Here is a 23845-nt window from a genome sequence, read left to right on the forward strand (position 1 = left end):
ATTTTCATGTTTTTGGAAGTTACTTTGGAGATTTGTTTTTACCAAAACGTGTTTTTACCTTGCAGATTGTATAGAAATAAAACTAAATACAGATATGTAAGACAACCTTGGCATGCTGCTTAGAAAAGGAGAAAGAAAACAGCAATAGTTGCCAACAGAATGGATATGAAAAAAATGCAAATAACAAGTTTGATCTGTTTAATCTAAAAAAAAAGAAAAAAAGAAATATCCATATATGTTTATGCAATAAAACCTTGTTTTGATAGAAAATATAAAGCATTTGCATTTATTTGTGTAAGATGTTTGTGCCTTGAGATTCTGCAATTTTGTAACCAAAAACCAAACAATATTACGCAGTACTACATATTATTAGTATTTCAGATCACTTTTGGCTTTCAATAGGCTGGTGAGCAGGGACATTTTTACTGACTGTTTAGAATTACAAAACTCAGTAAAAAGTAGGATTTTGCTTTACTTGTCACTTGTTATCATCCTCACCGTGCCATTTTGAATACTAACCCTAAAAATAGGATGACAACACAGCAGGGTTTTCACTGAGCGCCCTTTACTGCAGTTTCCCCATGCAGGTACCAGAGAGTATTAAAGCAGCTGTGAGTCAGAGAAGCTGCCTCCTCAAGTGCAGAAGGCTCTCATATCACCTTCACACAGTGTATGCAGGTCATGTAGCACTACACACATAACTGCTTTGAGTTGTCTCACCTTGGCATTTGTGACAGACATGTACACAAAAGTTACCCCTCAATTCAATTCAGTTTATTTTGTAGGGCCCCAAATCATAAATACAAATTTGTCTCATAGGGCTTTACAATCTGTACAAATACAACATCCCTGTCCCATAACCTCACATCAGATCAGGAAAAACTCCCCCAAATAAAGATATTTAAAGAACACTTTTACAGCAAAAAAAGGAAAGAAACCTTCTGGAGAGCTACACAGGAGGATCCCTCTCCCCAGATGGACAGAAGCAATAAATGTCATGTGTACAGGACCCCGATCCAGATAATCACGGTCCATAAATCAGAAGGAGGTAGAGAGGACAGGCACCAGCAGGGCCGCCATAGCAGCAGGTAGGGGGCAGGAGTGGCTGCAGACAGCCATGATCTATGGAAACTTGAGGCGGGGAAGCACAGAGGCTCCTGGAAAGAAGTAGCGTTAGTTGAATTATTATTATTATTATTATTATTATTATTATTATTATTATTATTATTATTATTATTTATTACAGTTTAATTCATCCTTATCTTTCATACTGGAATATAGTGATCCGACCGGCCTGCACACCTGAACTCGAAGGTCATTCGTAATTGTCACCAGGACTATGATGCTTTTTAAGTCCTGACTGAAACTTATCAAATAAACTATTGTCATTCAGACTACTTTCTCAAGTATCTTAGAAAGGAAGAAAATGTTAAAGATAGGTCTATAGTTAGCCAACAACTCTGGATTAAGAGTGGGCTTCTTAAGAAGAGGTTTAATTACAGCCACTTTGAAAGACTTTGATACATGACCCGTTAAAAGACCCGTTGATAATATCTAGTATAGAGGCGCTAATCAAAGGCAAAACTTCTTTAAGCAGCCTGGTCGGAATGGGGTCCAGGAGACAGATTTAGAAGTAGAAACCGTTGAAGACAATTGGTCAAGGTTGATGGGAGAAAATCCATCCAGGCACACATCAGGGCGCACAGCTGCTTCCAAGGCAACCTGAGGATGGACCGCCAGTGGTCGAGGCCAGGAGATCATCGATCCTGCCTCTAATAGCCAGAATCTCATCATTGAAGAAGTTCATGAAGTCATTACTACTGAGGTCTGTATCTTAAAATACTATGCAGCTGGATGGAATATGTGATGAGTCCAGGCCAATTTGGTTGTTTTTTGACGTGTTAGAAAAGGGCGTCCTATGGAGCAGTGCACACATCAGCCATTACTTGATAATTAGAGAGCATAGGTTAAACACAAGTGAGAATAGCCTCATAGCCAATGCCCTTAAAACCCATTAAAATGGACAGACAATGAACCAAAACATTCCATTAAGTAGACAAACAAGACATTATTCTAGGTACAATAGCCCAGACAGACATTAACAGCTTGTCTTACTTGCAAATCTTTTCATCTGGTTTTATCTTTGTGTGCAAAATGAGGATGTTGGCATTCATAAAGTGATTCCAATTTTAATTAATGTATGATCAAGTAAAGGAACACCAGTGAAAAAGAAACATTACATTATCTGTTTATCTTTAGTGTGCTGCTTTTATCACATAATTCATGTTGGCAAATTGTGCATGCAGTTATCAGGAGTCATTGACGACATCAAAGATGCATTTCAAGTAATCATGCACGAACAACCATCTGATAAGCATTTTATTTTATTAAGAGGGAGATTTCCACAACCATTTGGCAGGATCCTAAGATAACTACAAGTGTGTTTAAGGACACTTCCCATTGGTGAAAATATCTGTCTGTCTCTATCAGAACTTCCTTAGTTATCTCTCACTCTTCAACAGCCCGGGTTGGGGAGGTCTGCATTTGAAAATGGGGATCTTATTTATTGCAATAAAACCTAAAAAGACAGATGTTTTCTCTAAATATATTGATGTTTTAATTGTATTAAGATTAACATTTCCACCCCTGTAGCCAAAGTAAAAAGAAAAAAATCAAATAAATTAGTCACGCTAATACTGGTATGCATACAAATCACTTTAATATGAGGTATTCATTGCATGTTTGTTGCCCACATGAACCTCTTGAGTTGATATAACACGTACGTATGCAGACAGTATGAATGTAAAACACTGTTCTTTCCCCCAGCACTTAGAAACTGACAAACAGCATTCAGTTCAATGATGTAAAGCATATAAATACACCTCAGAGGAAAGAAAACGGCTTGTTCTGTCATGTCAGATAGTGTTAAATCATTTATCTGAAACAATTAATGAGACCTTAATCGGGGAAAATGTACAAAGGTAACACTGCTTGTCCATCGAGTATAAATTGGCTTACAAATGTTATAAAAACACAATACAATTCTTATGTTTCCAAAAGTGTAAAAGGCTCCACAGCTTAAACACCTAGCCTAGTACATTTAAAGAAGGATAAAGGCACAAGTGTAACAATGTGTTTTAATCCAAAAAGTCCAGGACTTAGTTGATGATTTAATACTTATCTGCAAAACCTACTCTGCCTTCTGTGTTGTAGTGTGACAAAAAAACAAACAGCTGAGGATGTAAAGTATCCAACAGTTATACATGTCTTTATAAAGTGAAACAGCATTTTTAATACCTTTATGTCTCTGTGTACCTGTTGAGGCAAACAATAATTCTAGTTAAATGTCAGTAGCTCTCTTAACTTTGCTGATGGATTTTTGAGGATTTAAGTTGTGTTTCGTAAAACTCAATAATTAAGAGAGGTTGGTATGAATTGATAAAGTCAAGTTATTGTACCCTGATCCATGACAGACTTTGGTACAATCTCCTCAAAAGATGATAGTCAAAAGGTGTTTGGAGAGGAAAATGAAAGGTTGCTTTAACATGTATAATTAGAGACGGAAATAGGAATACAATGGTAGACAGAGAGGACAATGGGAAGTGAAGGAAACAAAGAAGAAACGTCAAGTTCAGAACTCTGTGTGTAGGTGGCTGTAGTCTCGGCTGCCTGCCAGGTTCTCGCTGGGCTTCATGAAGATGCCCTCCATGGCCTTCCACAGACTGTGCTGGCTGGGGCTCGACATGGCGTGAACTTCCCTTTGACCGTGGATTGGCCGTCCATACTGCTCCCCCGTCACTGACAGTAGTGCATCCGTGGACTTGTGACGGAAGCGGACAGCCTCCTCGCGCTTCCACACAGATCCCCCACACTGAACTGTCCACTCGTCCAGGTAGTCCCCTTCCCCTTCATCGCCAAATGCACTTACTTCCTGTGGAGAGAAAGAGATTAGAAGAAAAGAATAGAGGATGGCGTACCTTGCTCTTGTGATATTTTACAATCTCTTAACTTTCCAGACATAGATCATACTTAGGTTTTGTATTTAATCTTCAGCGAAACATTTTGCCTTCCATTTTTGTACAATAAAAACAGCTTTTACAGATACCATTATTTACCAAGCTAGATATCCAAACACAGTAAATGTAAAGACATGTTTGGTTTTGTCTGGCTTCTTGTTTCTTCTCCAAATGCAGAGTTACGGATACTCTTTAGTCTCCAGTAAAGGGTGTACTAATACTACTGATACTAATGTATCAAACTTCCTGAGTGGATGAGGGAGGCCAGGCAGGTTACGTTAGGATGAGAAACTGGTTAAAAATAAAATAACCAGACATTGATGCAACAATCCTGAAAATCAAAAAGTGCCATACAGCAGTCCTGTTTATTGATTTACAATATAATAGCCAGGTAGTCCGAGTCACCAGTCGAGCTGGAAGCTGATCTAAGATAGCGCACAAGCTGCTGGATAGTGTCCACAATCATCTAATAGACCCTGGAATGTGAAGAGAATAACTACTATGGTATAAACAGGATAACAAAGTGTCTGACAGACACATTTCTATAATCGCATGGCACACATCTTCCAACCCTGTTAAACTTCAGCGACATAGTGTTTTCACACTTCCTCAATATTGGAGAGGTTTTTGTTGACCCGAGGCTGTTTTCCCAGACAGTCTGGTGAAGTGTAAAAGCTGCAGTCAACTCAGTTCCATCTCAAAACGTTGGTCTTCACTCAATGTGAGCACCAACCTCTTGGTGTTTTACATCTATGAATACATATCAGTAATGTTACTACAATGAATCCATCAGTGTCCTTGACAGGTAGAAGATGAGCTCTAACAATATTAACATGTTCCCATTTAACATTGTGAACTATGCTGAAAATATCAAACTGTCTTTAAGATATAGACATAATTTGACAATCTCTGCAGTATGTGGATGATGCTTCTCATAACATGAAGCTTCTTCTATTTCCTATATACTTCTCACACCACCCACCTGGTTAGAGGACAGCGGGGAGGAGAAGTAGTGGCTGTGAAGATTACGTCCTGTGTTGACATGGGTGAGACGAATATTCTGTCCGCATTTGACTGGCGTGCCACGATGGCACAAGGTGTCACTTGTCCCACGGACACTCCAGTAGCTGTTGCTGTCTTCCACTTCAGTCACCCCTGTTACAGACTGCTGCCCGCTACCTGCCACACACACACACACAGACACACACAGAGACACACACACACACACACACACACACACACACACACACACACACACACACACACACACACACACACACACACTTGTTGTTTTAGGTTTGACTTTGAACCCATGTTAGCAAACATATTGTGGTTAACTTTGAGGGCTACAATATTCCTGTATTTGCAGATTGCTTGGACCTGGATTTAGATTTAAATTGTCCTTATGAATCTGAGAGAAACAACTTTGTTTACTCTGCTGGTTAAAATAAAGATAATTATTATTTTTTTTTTAAAGGATACGTCCAAACGTGTTAAGTAAATATTTGCTTTGTTAATATCCCAGTATGTCTGTGGACCGCTATTTGACAGAGTCGTGGCACATAATGGAGACAGCATATGCCATGTTTATACTGTTAACCTTTGTACATAGAAATCAGTCATTATGTTTGAAGAGGTAGGCAACGGTAAATTAAGTCAATGTTGGTGAAAAACACGATTTATGTTTCTTCATGCTTAATAATCGTTTTATGAGAGGAAACTCACCGGAGCCGTAGCGTACGTCGTGCGAATGTAGTCTCACATTGTGCTTTATATTTAACAGTTTAAGGACGGATCCGCATGTCACAAAACTCAGTTCCGAACCAAGTGACAGTCCAAATATACAGGTTAACAATAACAAAATGCTTGGTAAAGAGTGTGGGAGAACAGCACAATCTAAGAGACCCATTCCTACTAAATCTAAAGCAGCCGCCGATGCCTCTTAAAGATTTGTATAATTTATCGCTACGTCATTAAAGAGGTACCGCGTGCCAAGGTGAAGCGCAATAAACAGCGCCCCTCGTGGCTCGGAAGGCGCACACTGTACACGCCTCTTGAGGTTTTTATTTCGTTTTCGGTTTATTTTTTAGAGTCACTGTGATGTTTTTTTTATGTGTACGAAAATGTTCTCAAGATCACCATGAAATACTACCAGTAGTTATTTTGTGTAGTCTTATATTTAGTTATTTTATTTTGCTTAGAGTCGAGGTCTAACAGCAGGGGGCGTCGCGTTTCTACCGGGAAAGATGGAAGCATACCGGAATTGCCATCACGCCGCTCGTGATCGGCCATTTTTACATGTACAAGCTCCCAGAAACACAAAACACAACAAAATCCCGTTATTATTGTAAACATTAACGGAGTACACCGCAGCGGTGAGACGCGTAAGTCCAATTTTGCCGTAATAATATACGATCTTAACACTGCTGCTTCGCTAACAACCTTTAAACGGCAAACACTCGTGCAGTTGGCCGTTGTTGTCGTTCTACCTAATGCTAGGCTAACATACTGATATGCTAAACGTTAGACTGCGAAATTGGCTCAGAGGCCTGAGTCTATTTCTGCTACAAGCACATATGTGTGGTTTGTATTTATTTGCCAGTTTATGTATCGTTCCGTGTATATATATTTAAAACCAACAACGCAAAAAACGAGTTAGCTAAACGGTCGCTCGCTAGCCAACTCGCATCGTGAGCATCGGTTACATTAACATCAGTTGGTGGTTGCTCGATAACAGGTAAACTAATGTAAGCTAAAGTGATCACAGGTAAAGTAACGTGAACTAGCGGCCACATGCAGAGTAACGTAAGCTAACGCAGTCACAAGTAATGTAACGTAAGCTAACGGAGTCACAAGTAATGTAACAAGCTAACGGGGATCACCGGTAAAAATAATGTAAGCTAACGCGGTCACAGGTAAAGTAACGTAAGCTAACGGTCACAGATAAACTAACGTAAGTTAACGCGGTCACAGATAAACTAACGTAAGCTAACGCGGTCACAGATAAACTAACGTAAGCTAACGGGGATCACTGGTAAAATAACGTCAGCTAACGCGGTCACAGGTAAAGTAACGTAAGCTAACGGGGTCATAGGTAAAGTAACGTAAGCTAACGGTCACAGATAAACTAACGTAAGCTAACGCGGTCACAGATAAACTAACGTAAGCTAACGGGGTCACAGGTAAAATAACGTAAGCTAACGGGGTCACCGATAGAGAAACATAAGATACATAACGTCAGCGTTACAGTTTATTGACCGTAATGTTCATCAGATTTAAAAAGCACGGCACTCATGCGTTTGATTGATCCACTTCATCTGTGTGTGCGCAATGCGACATCGTTATAGTAACGTTTTTCTTTTTTTAACGCCAGCTAAATCTAGTTTTGTTGCAACGTACTGTATGTTGCTGAGTTAGAATGAAAACAATGGCCAGGTCAAATGAAAGAATACACTCGAACATTGGTCAAATACACAGCACTTTATTTAAAATTCTGAATGAGATCTTAAACCCGAGAAAGGAATCTAAATGTTGTGATCTGATGTGTGAATTTTGATGAAACACAAGTACAATTATGTCTCCATTTGGTGAAATTGTGCAGCCATAACAAAAGCATGTCTTGCATTTGAATATTTCCCATGTTATCATTTAATGTTAATGAAGAGCTGGAACAAATTGTTGAGCAATATATGTGTTGTACTCCCGGACAGGGGGAAATCCAATTATTTTCTCCAATCTTGAAGTAGAAATGAAAGAAACTTGAATGTTATTGAATGGAATTGCAACTACATTATAACACTAGAGCATATTGCATGAGTTATTGTGTGTGTGTTTGGATTGTGTATTTGTGACAAATGCTTTGATGGTGTTAAGCATGTTTACTGACAGCTTTTTGCACTTCTTCTCAGGAACAGCAGTCATGTCAGACTTTATTGAGAGCGAGGCTGAAGAGTCAGAGGAGGAGTTTGATGAGAAAGACCTAAAGCCCAAAAAGACACAGAGGTTTTTGGAGGAAGATGGTGAGATTTTAATTGTTCAGTTCTGGGTATGTGTTTCAAAGGTGGGGTTGCATGACATGTAAACCATTTATCTTTCATTTCTTAACAGATGAAGAGGAAGAAGAGAACACAGAGGACCAGGATGAGCGAGGAAATTTACGTGGACTCATTGATGATGGAGACGAGGATGGGGAGGAGGAAGAGGAACGTCCAAGAAATCCAAGTGCATCAGCGAGTGACTCAGAAGAAGAAGTCAAGCATCGGCGTAAAAAGCGCGGTAAGTGCATCATATGTTTATAAAGGGGTACATCCAACATACAGTGTGTCGTTCCTATTTGCCCCCCTCATGGCTCTCACGGACAAAAACAAAGAAATCACTATTCACACTTTATTCACACATTGACAATTGTGTTTTATAAAATAGCTTCTTACTTATGTTTACAATATGAACAACAAATTTACTGTTGTTGAAGACTCCCTACCCTGCTATTGATGAATGTTGTCCATGTTTGATAAGTGACATGTATGTAAAGTGCTGTATTATGGAATCATTTAACATATATATGTTTGTGTTACTTGGTGTGTCATATATGGTAAGCACTGATGTAACGTTTTACAAAGGAAGCCAAAACAATCTTTGAATTTTTAAAACTTATAAAGAGAGGAAAAACTTGAAAAAGTATAATGCCATCATGATCGTCAGTGGTGTGTATGTGTTGGTTGAAGAAACTGCATCAGAGAAATGTCAAACTGTTTGAGGTAATTTAGTAACGCCCTGAACATTTTTTTGTTACGTTGCACATACAGCACTGACAAGTTGCTTTTTCTTCTGTAAAATGCCTTGCGTTGTATGTTATGTGTTTGTTTTTTCAAATCAAAATATATGTTTATCCGATTTTTTAAATTTTATTATACATCTCAAATATGGCCGTAGTACGCAAACTTAACTCATAACTGATTTATGGTCCTTATTGTGTACCTTGACGAGAAGAAATAATACAATTGACCTCATATACAATATATATATATATATATATATATATATATATATATATATATATATATATATATATATATATATATATATATATATATATAACAGAATTGATTGGTATCAAGATGTATCACTTTGAGACTTTTCCTCTTTGCAGTTTATGACGACTGCCTCGATGAAGATGACCTGGACCTAATTGAGGAAAACTTAGGTGTAAAAGTGAAAAGGAGGGTAAGAATAGTTCCTAATTACTAATATCTCTATAGTAAATGGGTACAAATATACTGAAGCCTCCCACATTTCTGTACACTTGAAAAAACTTATTCTAGCAGTACTGATGCTTTACCTGTCTTGTGTCACAGAAAAAGAAATATGACCGTGTAAAAATGCTTGATGATGATGATGAAGATGATGAGGACCAGAAGGACCAGATCGCAGATGAAATATTTCATGGTGATGCAGAGGGAGAGTTGGAGGAAGGCGAGGCTGTTGATGAGCCTCTCCACCACGCAGATGACGATGAAGAAGGAGAGGACGAGGAATCGGGTAGGCCAGGAATAAGGTTTTTTTTGTGTAGACCTGAGTCTCTAAAAAGCTAATAAATAATGGAGACAAACAGTTATGTAAACTGATTACTATGCTTGATTTCTAAATAATGTGGTTTATAATTGATTTGTTTTACATTTTTTTCATTTGTCTTACAGATATAGACGATTTTATTGTTGATGATGATGGCCAACCCATCACCAAAAAGAGGGGCAAGAAATTCTCAGGATACACAGATGCGTGAGTATAGTTTATACTTCAAATTTATCCTAAAAATATTCATCATTGGTAAGGCAATACGCGTGCTAATAAATATTCATATTTGATACCAATGAGACAACAAACGCAAAATGGCAAACTGCTTTAAGAAACGAGTGAAGTTAAACACATAATCACTGCTTCTCTCCCCGTCGCTGTTCATCCTCCCACAGAGCCCTCCAGGAGGCCCAAGAAATATTTGGTGGAGACTTTGACTTTGCTGACTTCGACGCAGATGCATACGACCAGGGGGAGGAGGAGGAAGAGGACCAGGATGAAGAGGGGTGGGACCGCCCCAAGAAGCAGACAAAGAGGAGGCAGGGGAGGAAGAGCATTTTTGAGATCTACGAGCCCAGTGAGCTGGAAAGTAGTCACATGACTGACCAAGACAATGAGATCCGCTCTACAGATATGCCCGAAAGGTTCCAGGTGTGTGTGTGTGTGTGTGTGTCAGTGTTTGTGATGCTAACAGTGTTGATTCACTGTCTTATATGGACCATATAGGTTCTTAATGACTGATTCCTCAAATGTATGTGCAGTTGAGCTGTGACATCTTATTTAGTCATGGATAAAATTTGAGTGCCTATTTTCCTAATCTGTGCTCCGTTTTATAGTTACGATCCATCCCTGTTAAACCAGCTGAAGATGATGAGCTGGAAGAAGAAGCGGAGTGGATCTTCAGACATGGCTTCTCCACTCTTACTATCTCCATGCAGGTGCGTCCTTTGACATCCACACTCTGAAATACATACATGCAATATGCATGCATAAATAATGCAAAGAACTTTCTTGGATTTTCAGTCATGAGTTAGTTTTCCCTTTTTGTGGGATAAATCATTTGATACTCCTTGGGTTTAGATCACATCTAGATGATTTGTTTTTTCCTGTGCCCTAACCAGGAGAGCACAGATTATCTAGACCGGGGGACGACCACAAACTTCAGCAGGAAAGGTCCCAGCACAATTGCTAAGATCAAAGAGGCCCTCAACTTCATGAGGAATCAGCAATTTGAGGTACAGTGAAATCACCATACCCATGTGATATATTTATTTTATTTGTTCCCTTTGAGGTTGATTTTCTTTTAAAAACCAATAACATTATGTCTTTTAAGAAAGGATGCAAAATGTGACATCGCAAATGACACATTTGTGTTCTTTTCCCCAGGTCCCATTTATAGCTTTCTACAGGAAAGAATATGTGGAGCCTGAGCTAAACATCAATGACCTTTGGAAAGTGTGGCAGTGGGATGAAAAGGTAATGTTGGTATTGCATTTGTGCAAAAGATTAGATAACAGACTGAACGAAAAGACATTGTACCAAGGGGTGAATCCTCTGGGTTCGCAGCCCATCTTATAATAATCAATTTTAAGATTAATTAAGCATTATTTTAAGTAATCAGTCATTTGTTTTCATCATCTTGGTGTTTGTATGCCACTTCTGGTTTCTTGACCTCAACAATTTTATCCACCAGTGGACTCAACTGAAGACACGGAAGCAGAACCTGACCCGTCTCTTTAGGAAAATGCAGTCCTACCAGTATGAGCAAATCTCAGCCGACCCTGACAAACCTTTGGCTGACGGCGTCCGTCCTCTGGACACCGGTGACATTGAGAGGTGCGTTTCGAGGCTTAAAAAGATAATCTCTTATTATGTGTTGTTTGTTGCGTGCTGTATTTGGTTGAAACTGCACTAAGCAAGGAAAAATTACAAAAAATGGAAGTGATAAAGTTCACATGGTGCTCGACAATAAACGACTCAGTTTTCTGTCTATTTCTGACCTATTTTATATATTTTTTTAATAGGCTAAAAGATGTGCAGACTCTTGAAGAGCTGGGTGATGTGTACAACCACTTTCTGCTCTACTACGGCCGAGACATCCCCAAGATGCAGAATACTGCCAAAACCAGTAAGAAGAAGCTCAAGAAGATCAAAGAAGTGACAGAGGACGGTAAGATGAACGCTTTTGAATTGACCATCTCATTAGATGATGATGGACAGATAGTGCAGATTTTGTCAGTTCTAATTTAAAAACCCATTTCTAGGAGCTGAGCCTAGTAACAATTGGCTACTTGATTGATTTTGTGTGTCGCCTCCTTAGGTGAAGAAGAGGAATTGGAGGTAGAAGAAGAAGAAGAAGACCAGAAAGGACCTGACCTCAAGCTGGCGTCTCGTAGAGATATGTACAGCATCTGTCAGAGCGTGGGACTTGGTTAGTCTCCTTTTTTACCTTGCACACAGTCTGTTCATTCTATACATTATTATTTTTTTTATTTTTTTTTCTTTGCTTGGCAGCACTTCAACTTCTTTCTCTGTTTCTTTCTTACTGCAGATGGCTTGACTAAAAAGTTTGGGTTAACTCCAGAGCAGTTTGGAGAAAATTTGAGAGACAGTTACCAGCGTCACGAGACAGAGCAGTTCCCAGCTGAGCCTGTTGAGCTGGCCAGAGATTATGTTTGCAGTCAGTTCAGCTCTCCTGAGGCAGTGCTGGAAGGAACCAGGTACATGGTGGCCATGCAGATTGCTCGTGAACCGTTGGTCAGACATGTTCTCCGACAGACCTTTCAGGAGAGGGCCAAGATCAACATCAAGCCTACAAAGAAGGGCAAAAAGGTATGGACACGCATATTTACAGACATTCTGACTAAACAGAAAGGGTTCATCTAAATCTGCATTGCCATTTGCTTATTTCCTTTAGGAGGTAGACGAGGCTCATTTTGCCTACTCCTTCAAGTATCTTAAGAACAAGGCTGTAAAAGAGCTGAATGGAGATCAGTTCTTGAAGATGTGCCTGGCAGAGGAGGAGGGGCTGCTTTCCATTGACATCTGTATAGACCTTATAGGGGTCAAAGGGTAAGCGCAGTGACAACACTGACAAAAATTACAATGGAGAATGATCAATGTTCAATGACGTTGGTCTGCCAGATCCGCGCAGGATAAACCTTCTCAATCCTGCTATTAATTCATGATTATAGGCAGACCAAGGAAGCCAGCCACTTACATTCAATCAGATTTAAGGATGGAGAAAATCATAAATATACAAACATCCTGAGGTTTTATAATTCTTGTCACTCCTTCGTACACATCCATTGGTCATTACCAAGCACAGGATCTGATGTGTTGTGCCATTTCTAGCATCTTTATAGCTTGGTTGTTGGTGAAAAGGAGAGTTGAAAAGTAGGGTAGGTCCCTCGAGTTTAATTTATTTTTAAGCTGCAGCTTGTGTTTTTTTTCTCCACATCCTTGTCAGAAGAACATGGGGCTTTTGAATTATGACTGGAAATATTAAGGCACTCTTTTCTCTCTCTGCTTGTCTTCAGGTATGCTGGGGATCAGACATACTTTGATGAGATCAAACAGTTCTACTACAGGGATGAGTTCAGTCACCAAGTGCAGGAGTGGAACAGGCAGCGAACTTTAGCCATAGAGAGAGCTCTCACTCAGTTCCTCTACCCTCAGATGGCCAAGGAGCTCAAGAGCAAACTGATCACTGAGGCCAAAGAGAGCATTGTCAGGGTAAGTTCTTACATCTGTCTCCATGTGTTGTAATATTACATGAGTCAAATAGTGTTCCGCAAACAAAAATAAGACAGTCAACTCTTAACACAGGCATCATGTCTCTCAAACTATAGAGCAAAATTGATTGGTGGTTTAACCTAAGAACTCATTTTGAACGTTCTGCGGTCCTCTATTTCTCTTCATAGGCCTGCTGTCGTCGGTTATATAACTGGCTCAAGGTGGCTCCTTACCGACCAGATCAGCAGGTTGAGGAAGATGACGATCTGATGGATGAGAGTCAGGGCAAAGGCATTCGGGTTCTGGGTGTAGCCTATGCCCCCAGCAGGTATGCGCCCCACAGTATTTGTTTTCCCATAGATATATTTGTAGCTACATGTTTTGTCATCTATAAATAAAATGCTCACTTTAAAATTTGGGAGAAATACTGCACGTTCTTACAACCATGTAAGATCAAGCACAGTTTACAGCATACAAACTTATGTGACGAATAGTACAGGTTCTTACTTGCAAACTATGCCCCAACAGAGATACACCGGTTTTCTGTGCTCTGATCAATGGGGAAGGGGAGGTGGTCGACTTCTTGCGTCTGCCCTACTTCATGAAGAGGAGGAATGCCTTTAAGGAGGATGACAGAGAGAAGAAGGTACATGCAGGGAACACAAATGTGCTTCTCTGCGGTCAACAGATGCTTTTGTTCATGGATGGAGCTTAGAGATAATCACTCATTTGGATGTGTTATCTTCAGGCCTTCGACATCGAAACTCTCAAGAAGTTTTTGTCCAGCAAGAAACCTCATGTGGTCGCTGTCGCTGGGGAAAATCGGTAAATTGATTTTGTTTGGACATTTTGAACAGCATCTTGTAAACAGCATTTACAAGTTATAAGGAGATGAAGTTGAAATAATTATGTGTGTGCAGAGATGCTCAAATGATCATGGAGGACATCAAGAGGGCTGTCAGCGAGCTTGAGCAAGAGTCCTCTCTACCTGCTGTTGGTGTGGAACTTGTTGACAATGAGTTGGCAACACTGTACATGAACAGCAAGAGATCTGAGGTAAATGTTTAACACCTCACCATGCCATCTTCATCATACACAGGCACAGAAACATTAGTGATTTTGCTATTTGACTATGGCAGTTAACCAAAGCAATGTTATTAATATGTGGATCCAAGATGTGGCCCAATGCTACCTTTGCTGCTTATGTTCTCCTGACCCCCTGCTTTCTATCTATGCAGATTGATTTTAGGGATTACCCTCCCTTACTGCGACAGGCTGTGTCGATAGCCAGGAAGATCCAGGATCCCCTGATGGAGTATGCTCAGGTGTGCAGCTCTGATGATGACATTCTCTGCCTCAAACTACACCCACTGCAGGTGAGACTTTGAAGTTATTTTGGATTTGCGTTTGTTTTTATCGATATATATATCACACATACACACAGACCCATCATCTATCAGTCTGGAACAAGCATTCAATATTCCTTTCAGCCTGGTCAGATACATACTGCTTCAACCAATCAGTTGACCAATATTAAAATAATAATGTTTGCTTCTCTAAACTCCTGACCATCACTGATGGCTATTAAAACTTGATGCTTGTAGACATAGACTTATGCATGATTCTGTACCTAAAATTGTGTGAAACAGCATTTCTTTCTCTTTCTTTTTCAGGAACAAGTGGTGAAGGAAGATTTGCTCTGTGCTCTTTACTGTGAATTCATCAACCGTGTTAATGAGGTTGGAGTGGACGTGAACAAGGCCATTGCCCATCCTCACACTCAAAGTCTAGTCCAGTATGTCTGTGGTCTGGGAATAAGAAAGGGCTCTCAACTGCTCAAGGTATATTTTTATTTTGCTGTCTTTCATTATTTTGTCACATACAAAAGTATTGAGTCTTTTCTACTGAACTGATAATCACATCTTTTATTTGTGCAGATTCTAAAGCAAAACAACACTCGACTTGAAAACAGAACTCAGCTCGTCACAATGTGTCACATGGGCCCCAAAGTTTTTATCAACTGTGCCGGTTTTATCAAGATCGACACTGCATCGCTTGGGGACAGGTTGGTACCTTATATAGGGTTCTGTTAGACACTCTAATTATTTTCCATAGGGCAAATTCTTCTACTGTCCGACAAAGTAGTGATCTACCGTTCAGCTTGTTGTAAAGTTTTTACAATTTTTTAATATTGCATCGTTTTTTTTTCTTCTCTCAAACCTTCCACACAGCACCGACTCATACATTGAGGTTCTGGATGGATCTCGTGTCCACCCTGAGACATACGAGTGGGCTCGCAAGATGGCTGTGGACGCCCTCGAGTATGATGAGTCTGCAGAGGATGCCAACCCAGCTGGAGCTCTGGAGGAGATCTTAGAAAATCCAGAACGTCTCAAAGATCTGGACCTGGATGCCTTTGCTGAAGAGCTTGAGAGACAGGTCAGTGTGTGCGTAGTGGCTTTGACCGCAGCAATGTCTGACTTATAACAGCATGGGCTGTCAAAAATATTCTTCATTTTAATATATATTCAAATTATAAAAATTACATTTGATTATTAAAATAACTATTACATTTTGTCCTTTCAGCGGTGCACTTACAATTAAGACTTAACCTCTTAAACTTTACATCTATTCTCCTCTCGCAAAGTTTTCACTCTTTTCATTTTTGCTTTGTCCATGTAGGGTTACGGCAACAAGGGGATTACTCTGTATGATATCCGTGCAGAGCTGAGCTGCAGATATAAAGACCTGAGAGTTCCCTACAGAGTCCCCAACACTGAGGAGGTCTTCAACCTGCTCACAAAGGAGACTCCAGAGACCTTTTATATTGGTAATTCACACCACTCTGGAGTAAACATTTCTTGAATCCAATTTTACCAAAAATCCGTGGCACAGTTGTCACGGCACAAGACTTGTTCAAAGGAATGATGTTGATGAAGTACCAATCGGGGTACAGATGCAGCTTTGTTAGCTTGTGTAGTTGATGTTTGTTTCTCCTTTTCTTGCAGGTAAGCTGATCACCAGTATAGTAACTGGTATTGCTCACCGGCGGCCTCAGGGAGAGAGCTATGACCAGGCCATCCGTAATGATTCTACAGGCCTGTGGCAGTGTCCCTTCTGCCAGCAGGACAACTTCCCTGAACTCAGCGAGGTACTAGACACCTGAGTGTTCTTCTTTTGACGAGTTAGTGGTACAAAAAAGCTGAAAGTCTGACATCTAAACGTCAACTTTTTTGTGTGTGTTTTTGTTTTTCTGCTTCAGGTGTGGAATCACTTTGACAGCGGTTCATGTCCAGGTCAGGCCATTGGGGTGCGGTCCAGATTAGATAATGGCGTCCAGGGATTCATTCCCACCAAGTTTCTTAGTGACAAAGTGGTCAAACACCCTGAGGAGAGGGTCAAGGTAAGGCGTTGTTTGTTGTTGTATTCTTTTGTTGTGCTTTGCTGATGTTTTACTTTTGTCAATGTCACTTGTAAACATTTGAATGTCTCAAAGTTTGCAGTTAGTGCCAGTTATACTTCCCAACCCATGATTAATTGTTGGCAATTTCTGTGCTCCTGCTTTGTTTCTTTCTTTTGTGGCACCTGTGTAACACTAGCTTGTTCCTCTTCTTTCAGGTGGGCATGACAGTTCACGTTCGCATCATGAAAATCGACATTGAAAAATTCAGCGTCGATCTCACATGCCGCACCTCAGATTTGATGGACAAGGCCAATGAGTGGAAGCTCCCCAAAGACACTTACTATGACTTTGACACAGAGTCCGAAGACCAAAAAATTGAGGAGGAGCTCAAAAAGAAACAACAGCGAACACGTGAGTATAATAACAGGATTAACTAGACGGGTATACTGTAGAATGCAGATCTCTGCCTGGTGTGTGAACACAACCCACAATTGGTTGAGCCCCCTGTATCGACACCAACGGCCTTTAAGCTGTCATACATCACACTTCATTCAAACTCAAAAACAAAGGATGAATACTAAAGGCAATCAACTTGTATGAGACATCCTTCTATGCAATCCTACCAAAAACAAAATGAAACTCACCAAGCTGTCTGTCAGCATAGCAGCAGCTGAGTGATACAGAGGTACCGAGCACTGTGTATACTGGTAGTTTGGTTAGTTGTTAGCGGTTAGCTAAACCCTCTTAAAGTGAGCAAACTGTTTCCCCTTGGTGTTGGAGATGCACTCAGCTGTGTTATCACTGCAATAAAAGGTGTTTTGAGAAAATATGCGTCACCGTAATCAGCAGAGGTCCTTGAGCATGCAGCCAAAATACTAGTCAGTTCGCTGCAGCAGAATACAAAACTAGCTGTAGACGGACACAAGTACGCACTCACCGATGCATATGTGAACACACAAGCGATTGCACAGCTCTCCTGGCAGAGATAATACTCATGATTAAAGTTGTTTGAATATAAATAACTAATAAAACTATGTGCTACTTTTAAGTATTTCTTCTTCATAATATACTTGGCTTACATAAGGACATTTACCTCCACATCATTGTTCTTATACTATTTATTTGCTTTCCCCCTGTCTTTCCAGCATACATAAAGCGTGTGATTGCCCACCCGAACTTCCACAATATTAGTTTCAACCAAGCAGAGAAGATGATGGAGACCCTGGACCAGGGAGACCTGATCATCAGACCCAGCAGCAAGGGAGAGAACCACCTTACTGTCACCTGGAAAGTAAGAAACCGATTAAAAAGGAACTTAAAGTGGCTGTAACTCAGCATTTCCCAAATTAACTGGAATGTTTTGAAGGTGGCTGAAGGCATCTACCAACATGTGGATGTCAGGGAAGAAGGCAAAGAGAACGCATTCAGCTTAGGGCACACTCTCTGGATCAATACTGAAGTAAGATGTTTTCCCTCTTTGTTTAGCATGATAGTTGAACCCACAGAAAGTGTGTTGTGAAGCATCACAGGGTTTTTGGCTGCTGCATGGTTCTCAAGAGTCTCTTTCATTCTCTGCAGGAGTTTGAGGATCTGGATGAAATCACTGCTCGGTATATTCAGCCAATGGCATCATTTGCCAGGGATCTACTGGGGCATAAGTACTTCCAGGACGGCCTTTGGGGGAAAAAGGAGGTAAACTTGTTCACTCTGATTTCATTCTTACTGTTACTCTCGCATAACTTAACAACTCATTTCATTCCACTGCTTGTTTTTGCCACATGTTTAACTCATGTCTTTCATTTTGTCTGGTTCTCTCTCTGGTAGAAAATGGAGGAGTTATTGGTCAAGACAAAAAGGGAGAAGCCTACTTTTATCCCTTACTTTCTTTCGGCGTGTAAAGATATGCCAGGAAAATTCATACTGGGCTACCAGCCTCGCGGAAAACCACGGTGAGCAGAAACATCCTTGAATAATCCGTTTTCAGATTACTCGCTGTAACGATGCCATAAATTGAAAATGTTGAATAACCAAGGTGGACTGATTTTGTTTAATTTCCTCAAATCAGCTCAGGCTCATAGTAAATCCACAGAAACAGCAGGCACTCCTATTCAATGCTCAAAATCCGCTATTCTCAATCACTGAGCAGGCCTCATGTCAAAAGTTTAATATTTATATTTTGTATTTTAATTCACAACACTAATTATTTTTATATTTAAATGTGGTAAAATCACAGTTCTAAAAACACAGTATTTCAAACAACGCACATTTTTACATTTGAAAAGCCAATCACCTCGGTTGTCACAAAACATCATCAGATAGAAACAAGCCTTTTTGCTATCGTTAGCTAGCTAGATTCCTCGGATTACAAAATGTCTTTTTGCATTAAATTGAATTTACTGAAATCCTGAGCCAGTAAAAACTCTGTGGTGTGTGGTGAGGAAATATGAACCTGAATACATCAAATATTGACTTATAACGGCAGCTGTGATGGGTGAGGGTATGAAGCAGAATATACGATTTGGTCATTACAGCTGACATTTATGCAGCCCAGTTTTTCCCTTTTATTGTCATGGTTTGTTCCTTATTTATATGGGATTCGTGTCCTCTGAATATTTTTAACAATCCAACGTGGACCTCAAACTACAAAAAGTTGAGAACACCTGCTCTAATTATCACAAATCAGTCCCATATGGTGACCTGCACAGGTCCTGATCTACTTCAGAGGCCCAATCATACATGTCATTTATGTTGTGCAAATTACTAAACAGCACATAATTCTTATCCACATCATTATCGTACAGCTGCTTGTCTGCCAAGACATCTTTTGTGAGATGTTTACTTCATTGATTGACAACAAGGTTTAAATACAAGTATATAAATATAAGTAGAACAGTATTTCAACATGCCATCTTTTCTGTTTGTTTAGGGTTGAGTATGTGACCATCACCCCGGATGGCTTCCGCTATCGGTCACAGATATTTCCGACAGTGAATGGACTATTCCGTTGGTTTAAGGACCATTACCAAGAGCCTGTGCCAGGTCTGAAAACACTATGTAGCTCATGTTAATTGTGTATTTTAAACCAGTTTAAGGACGGGTTATGGACTAACACTTTCCTTTCTGTCAAAGGCATCACTCCAAGCAACAGTAGCCGAACGAGGACTCCTGCGTCCCTGAACGCCACCCCGGCCAATATCAACATTGCAGGTGAGACCCGATCTCTTCCATATACTTAAATCTACATTTTCAACATGAGTGGAGTTGTAGTAAATTGTACCATTTCCTAATGTATTCCTTCCTCTCTAGATTTGACGCGAGCGGTCAACGCCCTCCCGCGCAACATGACCTCTCAGATGTTCAATGCCATCGCCGCAGTCACCGGCCAGGGCCAGAACCCCAACACCACCCCCGCTCAGTGGGGCTCCAGCCAGTACGGCTACGGTGGCAGCACAGGAGGAGGAGGGGGAGGAGGAGGAGGGAGCTCCTCTGCTTATCATGTGAGTGTAGCTTTTAATGTTTGACCCCTGTGGATGGAAAGAGGTTGTTATGGAGATGTTGGTGGCTCCTAAAAGCCTGACCTATCATTCACTTTCTAAAGTCTTGTACCATAATATAATTTATTAAGTCAGAGATATGATCTAAAATGATTTAAATGAATAACCTGATAAAATAAAATTAAAAAATGTTCAATACAAAAATATTTTTTTAATACAAGTTGCACCGCTTCATGTGACTGTGCTTGTACAAGTAGAATATAGATTTACTTTTCTCTCGTAACTCCTTGAGCCACTCTCATTACCAGTACTTTCTCCTCTGCAGGTATTTGCCACACCTCAGCAGCCTATTGCGACACCGTTGATGACGCCAAGCTACTCTTACACCACGCCAAGCCAGCAGGCTCTGGGTACGCCGCAGTACACCAGCACTACCCCGCAGTCCTCACACTCTCACACACACGGCCCTCCACACGGAAGCCATGTGTCCCACCACAGCCATCACGGCCACAGCAGTCACAGCCACTCATCCGGCACTCCGACATCCTCTACCTCATCCAGAGGAAGGACGCCGCAGCAGCAGCAACAGCAGCAGCAGCAGCAGCAACAGCAGCAGCAACCGCCACCGCCAAAGTAAGTACATAGAGAATATGGGTGAGCGACCTGATGCACTTTAACCATGTGTTTCCTAAAAAGGCATCCTGGTTCTTTCAGAGTAAAATTGAATCTTTCATGTACAGTGATCCTAGCATTTACTGAAGGTAAAAAAAAAATCGTCAAGTTAAACAAAAATGTCACTTGTTATCTGTATTTTGCAGTATTAGTGCCCATTTGGGACGTGGTTGTTCACCATTGCGTGCTCATCAGGAGCAGGCCAATCGCGTGCCACGTCGTCAGGGGCGTGGCCGTTCAGAGCGCGTGGTCGTTGGGAATGCATGTTCGTTCGGAGCGGTTTGATTTCTCACCCCCTCAAAGTGTTGCTTGCTGAGTTTTTGAGAACCGCTTAATGCTTGTTGGCTTCATGGAAGTAAAGAAGTGTTCAGTTGTGACGATAGTATTTCCACTGCACGTCCCTGGGTCACCAGCAATAAACCTGCCAACTGCAGAATAGATGGGATGGAAGGATTTTCAGATGGGTGAAGGACATAAATAGATTTCTTGCTTCGTAGTTCGATGTTTATTTAAATCAACTAGTTGTTTAAAGATATCAATGAGTTGTTTTTCTGCCATTAGATGGTGCTAAACCCACAATCTGCATCATGTAAGGCTAAGCAGCAGCCTGCCATTTAATATGTCACTGTCTTTGACTAAAATACCTCCCTGTCTGTTCTCCCTCCTTGCAGGGCCAGTGGCAGCAGCGCCTCCGCAGTGGACTGGGGCAAGATGGCGGAGCAGTGGCTGAAGGAAAAAGAAGCAGAGGGGCGTAAGAAGACCCAGAGGATGACGCCACGACCGTCGCCCAGCCCAATGATAGAGAGCACACCTATGTCCATCGCCGGAGACGCCACACCGCTACTGGATGAGATGGACCGATAGGACACGGAGGGGGGATTCGCTACACCCCCCGCTCCACAACTCAACTCCATCCTTTGTACTGCTTCTTCATCTGGATAACCCTCCACCCTTTGTCTCTCCCACAACCTATGAGCCCTTGACTGTCCATTCATAATCGCCTCCTGATATCGTAGCTGCATTTTATCAGTCTGGTATCACGGTTCATCCCCTTCCTCCCGCTTGTCTTCTTGTATGTCATCCCAGATGATTCAGCACCTACCTGCAGCCAACTCCTCTGGCTGTCTAGTATTCTGTACAGTCAGATTAACACTATGTGTCATGCAGAAAGTCAGTACAATGGCAAAAAAAGAAACTTGAATATCAGACAGCAGTTTAATTTAGGATATGGACCTACACAGACAATATCACGCAAGCTGTCCTTCTTTATTTTTGCAATTTGTTTGATCCATGAATGGCTTTGACAGAGAGGCACAGTTGCAGTTTCCAGAATCCACTTTCTCCTTTACGGTTGGTGGATTTTTGCGAGCAGTTGCCAAAATAGCAGACTGGTAAGCCAGTCAGGAAATATACTTTTTTGTATGGAATGCGTCAGAATAAATAAAGCCTGTTTTTTTCTGTTTGAAGCTTAAGCCTCTGCTCTTCACATCTGTCAAACAAACACCTGGGACCTTATCGACACGCCACGTGTGAGGGTAGAGGCTGATTTTTTTAATCTAAATGAATTCAAGGGGAGAAACTGTCATGTGACCTTGAGTTACTGCTATTGTCTGTCTCCACCACATACTGTATTATGACCAGCTGACTTCATTTATTTGGCTTCTGTATATAGCCTGTATTGTATTGTAGGCTCTTATTTGACCTTCTGAGAATACCGTGTAGACTAACATGGTGCCACGTTCAGGGTACCAGTGGTCGTTTGAGATGACTTCATCTGCATCTATGCGAGGCAGTGCAGAAGAAGCTTGTTCAGATTTTTTTTTTTTACTGTTGATTTTAGTAAACACAAGTGGAAGTACCTCGTCATGTCAGTGTAACGGTCATTTTTTTGAAAGTGGACTCCAATTTGGTTCTTGTGTCTTTGTTCTCCAGTGAGTATTTCACTGCTGACACTGGGACATGATGCTCGCCACCGTGCAGGATGTGATCTCCTGAACCGGCTGCTGCTTTCCAGCTCAAGACAGCTTCAACAGTCAAATTAAGAGTTCACTATCGGCAGAAGCTACTATCAAATAGACTCCCCACTGCGTTTACATGTATATTATTCTGGACTGCACGCAGCTATTTTACTAGAATGACTATATTGTTGTTTAAAACACATTGAATCTCTATTGTTATCGTCGTGTGGCAGTTTTAAGCCACTCTCTGCATCCCTCTCGATTTATGCATCGGGTTGTTTGTTTTTTCTCTTCGGCTGTAGCTCTGCCACAGTCCAAACAAGCAGCGCTGGTATTCAATGGTGTGCTTCATTGTGCAAAGTATCATGGTCCCATCATATGCATAATGTTTTTAAAAATTATGTTTTTTGAGTAAACTAACTTGGTTTAACATCTCTTGCCAGATTGAGATGTTGCATCTTTCTCAGCGTCGCTGTGATTGGTTCGGCGCTAGTTGGTGATTGAGGAGAAATGATGTCTGGCACTGCTGATGACCTTTTCTACCTGTGAGCTCTTTAATAAAAGTGTTCATACTAAACCCTCAGTCTTGTTCATGCTAATTTTTTAAAAAAGCTGGCAGTCCTGACATGTGATGTACATATAAGTGTGTGTGTGTGTTTCTTCACAGTACAAATATGATTAGCTGGGAACAGAATGTGAAGAATTTTCCCCATGGTTTGTTTACGCAATATTACAGCTTATTTTTTAAACGGAAAACAACACGGTGATCAAAAACACTTTGTCATATTCAGTTAACATAAAAGTGTGTTTAATAGTAGCAAAGGGAACATATGCAGACTTACAAAGGAAAAGAATTAGTCTCGGATGTAACTTCCTGTTTGTTTCTCCCTGGAAACAATCCCTCCTTTTTCAAGATCACAGTTATCTCAGAGTAGAGAGATGTGTTGTGAGCATGACTGCGGTCATGGGAGCCGGCGTATGCATCCCATTAGC

At 40.8% G+C, this 23845-nt stretch overlaps 2 protein-coding genes across 4 annotated transcripts; one reads left to right on the top strand and one right to left on the bottom strand.

Annotated features, from left to right (window-relative positions):
* Positions 1-2399: 2399 nt before the first annotated feature.
* Positions 2400-7109, bottom strand: sdf2 (stromal cell-derived factor 2). Its single transcript, XM_068599930.1, has 3 exons — positions 5742-7109; positions 4999-5195; positions 2400-3931 (listed from the first exon to the last, which is right to left on the bottom strand). The coding sequence occupies exons 1-3, from the start codon at positions 5923-5925 to the stop codon at positions 3632-3634; spliced, it is 681 nt and encodes a 226-aa protein (XP_068456031.1). The 5' UTR covers positions 5926-7109; the 3' UTR covers positions 2400-3631.
* On the top strand, positions 6109-23435 carry supt6h (SPT6 homolog, histone chaperone and transcription elongation factor). Of its 3 annotated transcripts, none has more exons than XM_068599927.1 (37): positions 6109-6400; positions 7925-8035; positions 8124-8291; positions 9166-9239; positions 9371-9554; positions 9713-9794; positions 9986-10241; positions 10427-10528; positions 10712-10825; positions 10977-11066; positions 11284-11426; positions 11615-11760; positions 11911-12021; positions 12142-12422; positions 12508-12662; positions 13130-13325; positions 13514-13653; positions 13854-13971; positions 14074-14150; positions 14246-14381; positions 14564-14701; positions 14999-15166; positions 15263-15390; positions 15557-15764; positions 16008-16155; positions 16334-16476; positions 16588-16728; positions 16944-17139; positions 17874-18019; positions 18095-18187; positions 18307-18420; positions 18553-18677; positions 19655-19767; positions 19858-19935; positions 20035-20225; positions 20548-20855; positions 21566-23435. In XM_068599927.1, the coding sequence occupies exons 2-37, from the start codon at positions 7936-7938 to the stop codon at positions 21756-21758; spliced, it is 5304 nt and encodes a 1767-aa protein (XP_068456028.1). In that variant the 5' UTR covers positions 6109-6400; positions 7925-7935; the 3' UTR covers positions 21759-23435. The 3 variants fall into 3 exon arrangements, with proteins under 3 accessions (XP_068456028.1, XP_068456027.1, XP_068456029.1); XM_068599926.1 differs by lacking the exon at positions 6109-6400 and adding an exon at positions 6581-6599; XM_068599928.1 differs by lacking the exon at positions 6109-6400 and adding an exon at positions 6615-6753.
* Positions 23436-23845: the final 410 nt, after the last annotated feature.

The sequence above is a fragment of the Clinocottus analis genome, unplaced genomic scaffold (assembly GCF_023055335.1).
Source record: "Clinocottus analis isolate CAN_PGR_092001 unplaced genomic scaffold, fCliAna1.0.p SCAF_5, whole genome shotgun sequence".
NCBI classification, from domain to species: Eukaryota; Metazoa; Chordata; class Actinopteri; order Perciformes; family Cottidae; genus Clinocottus; species Clinocottus analis.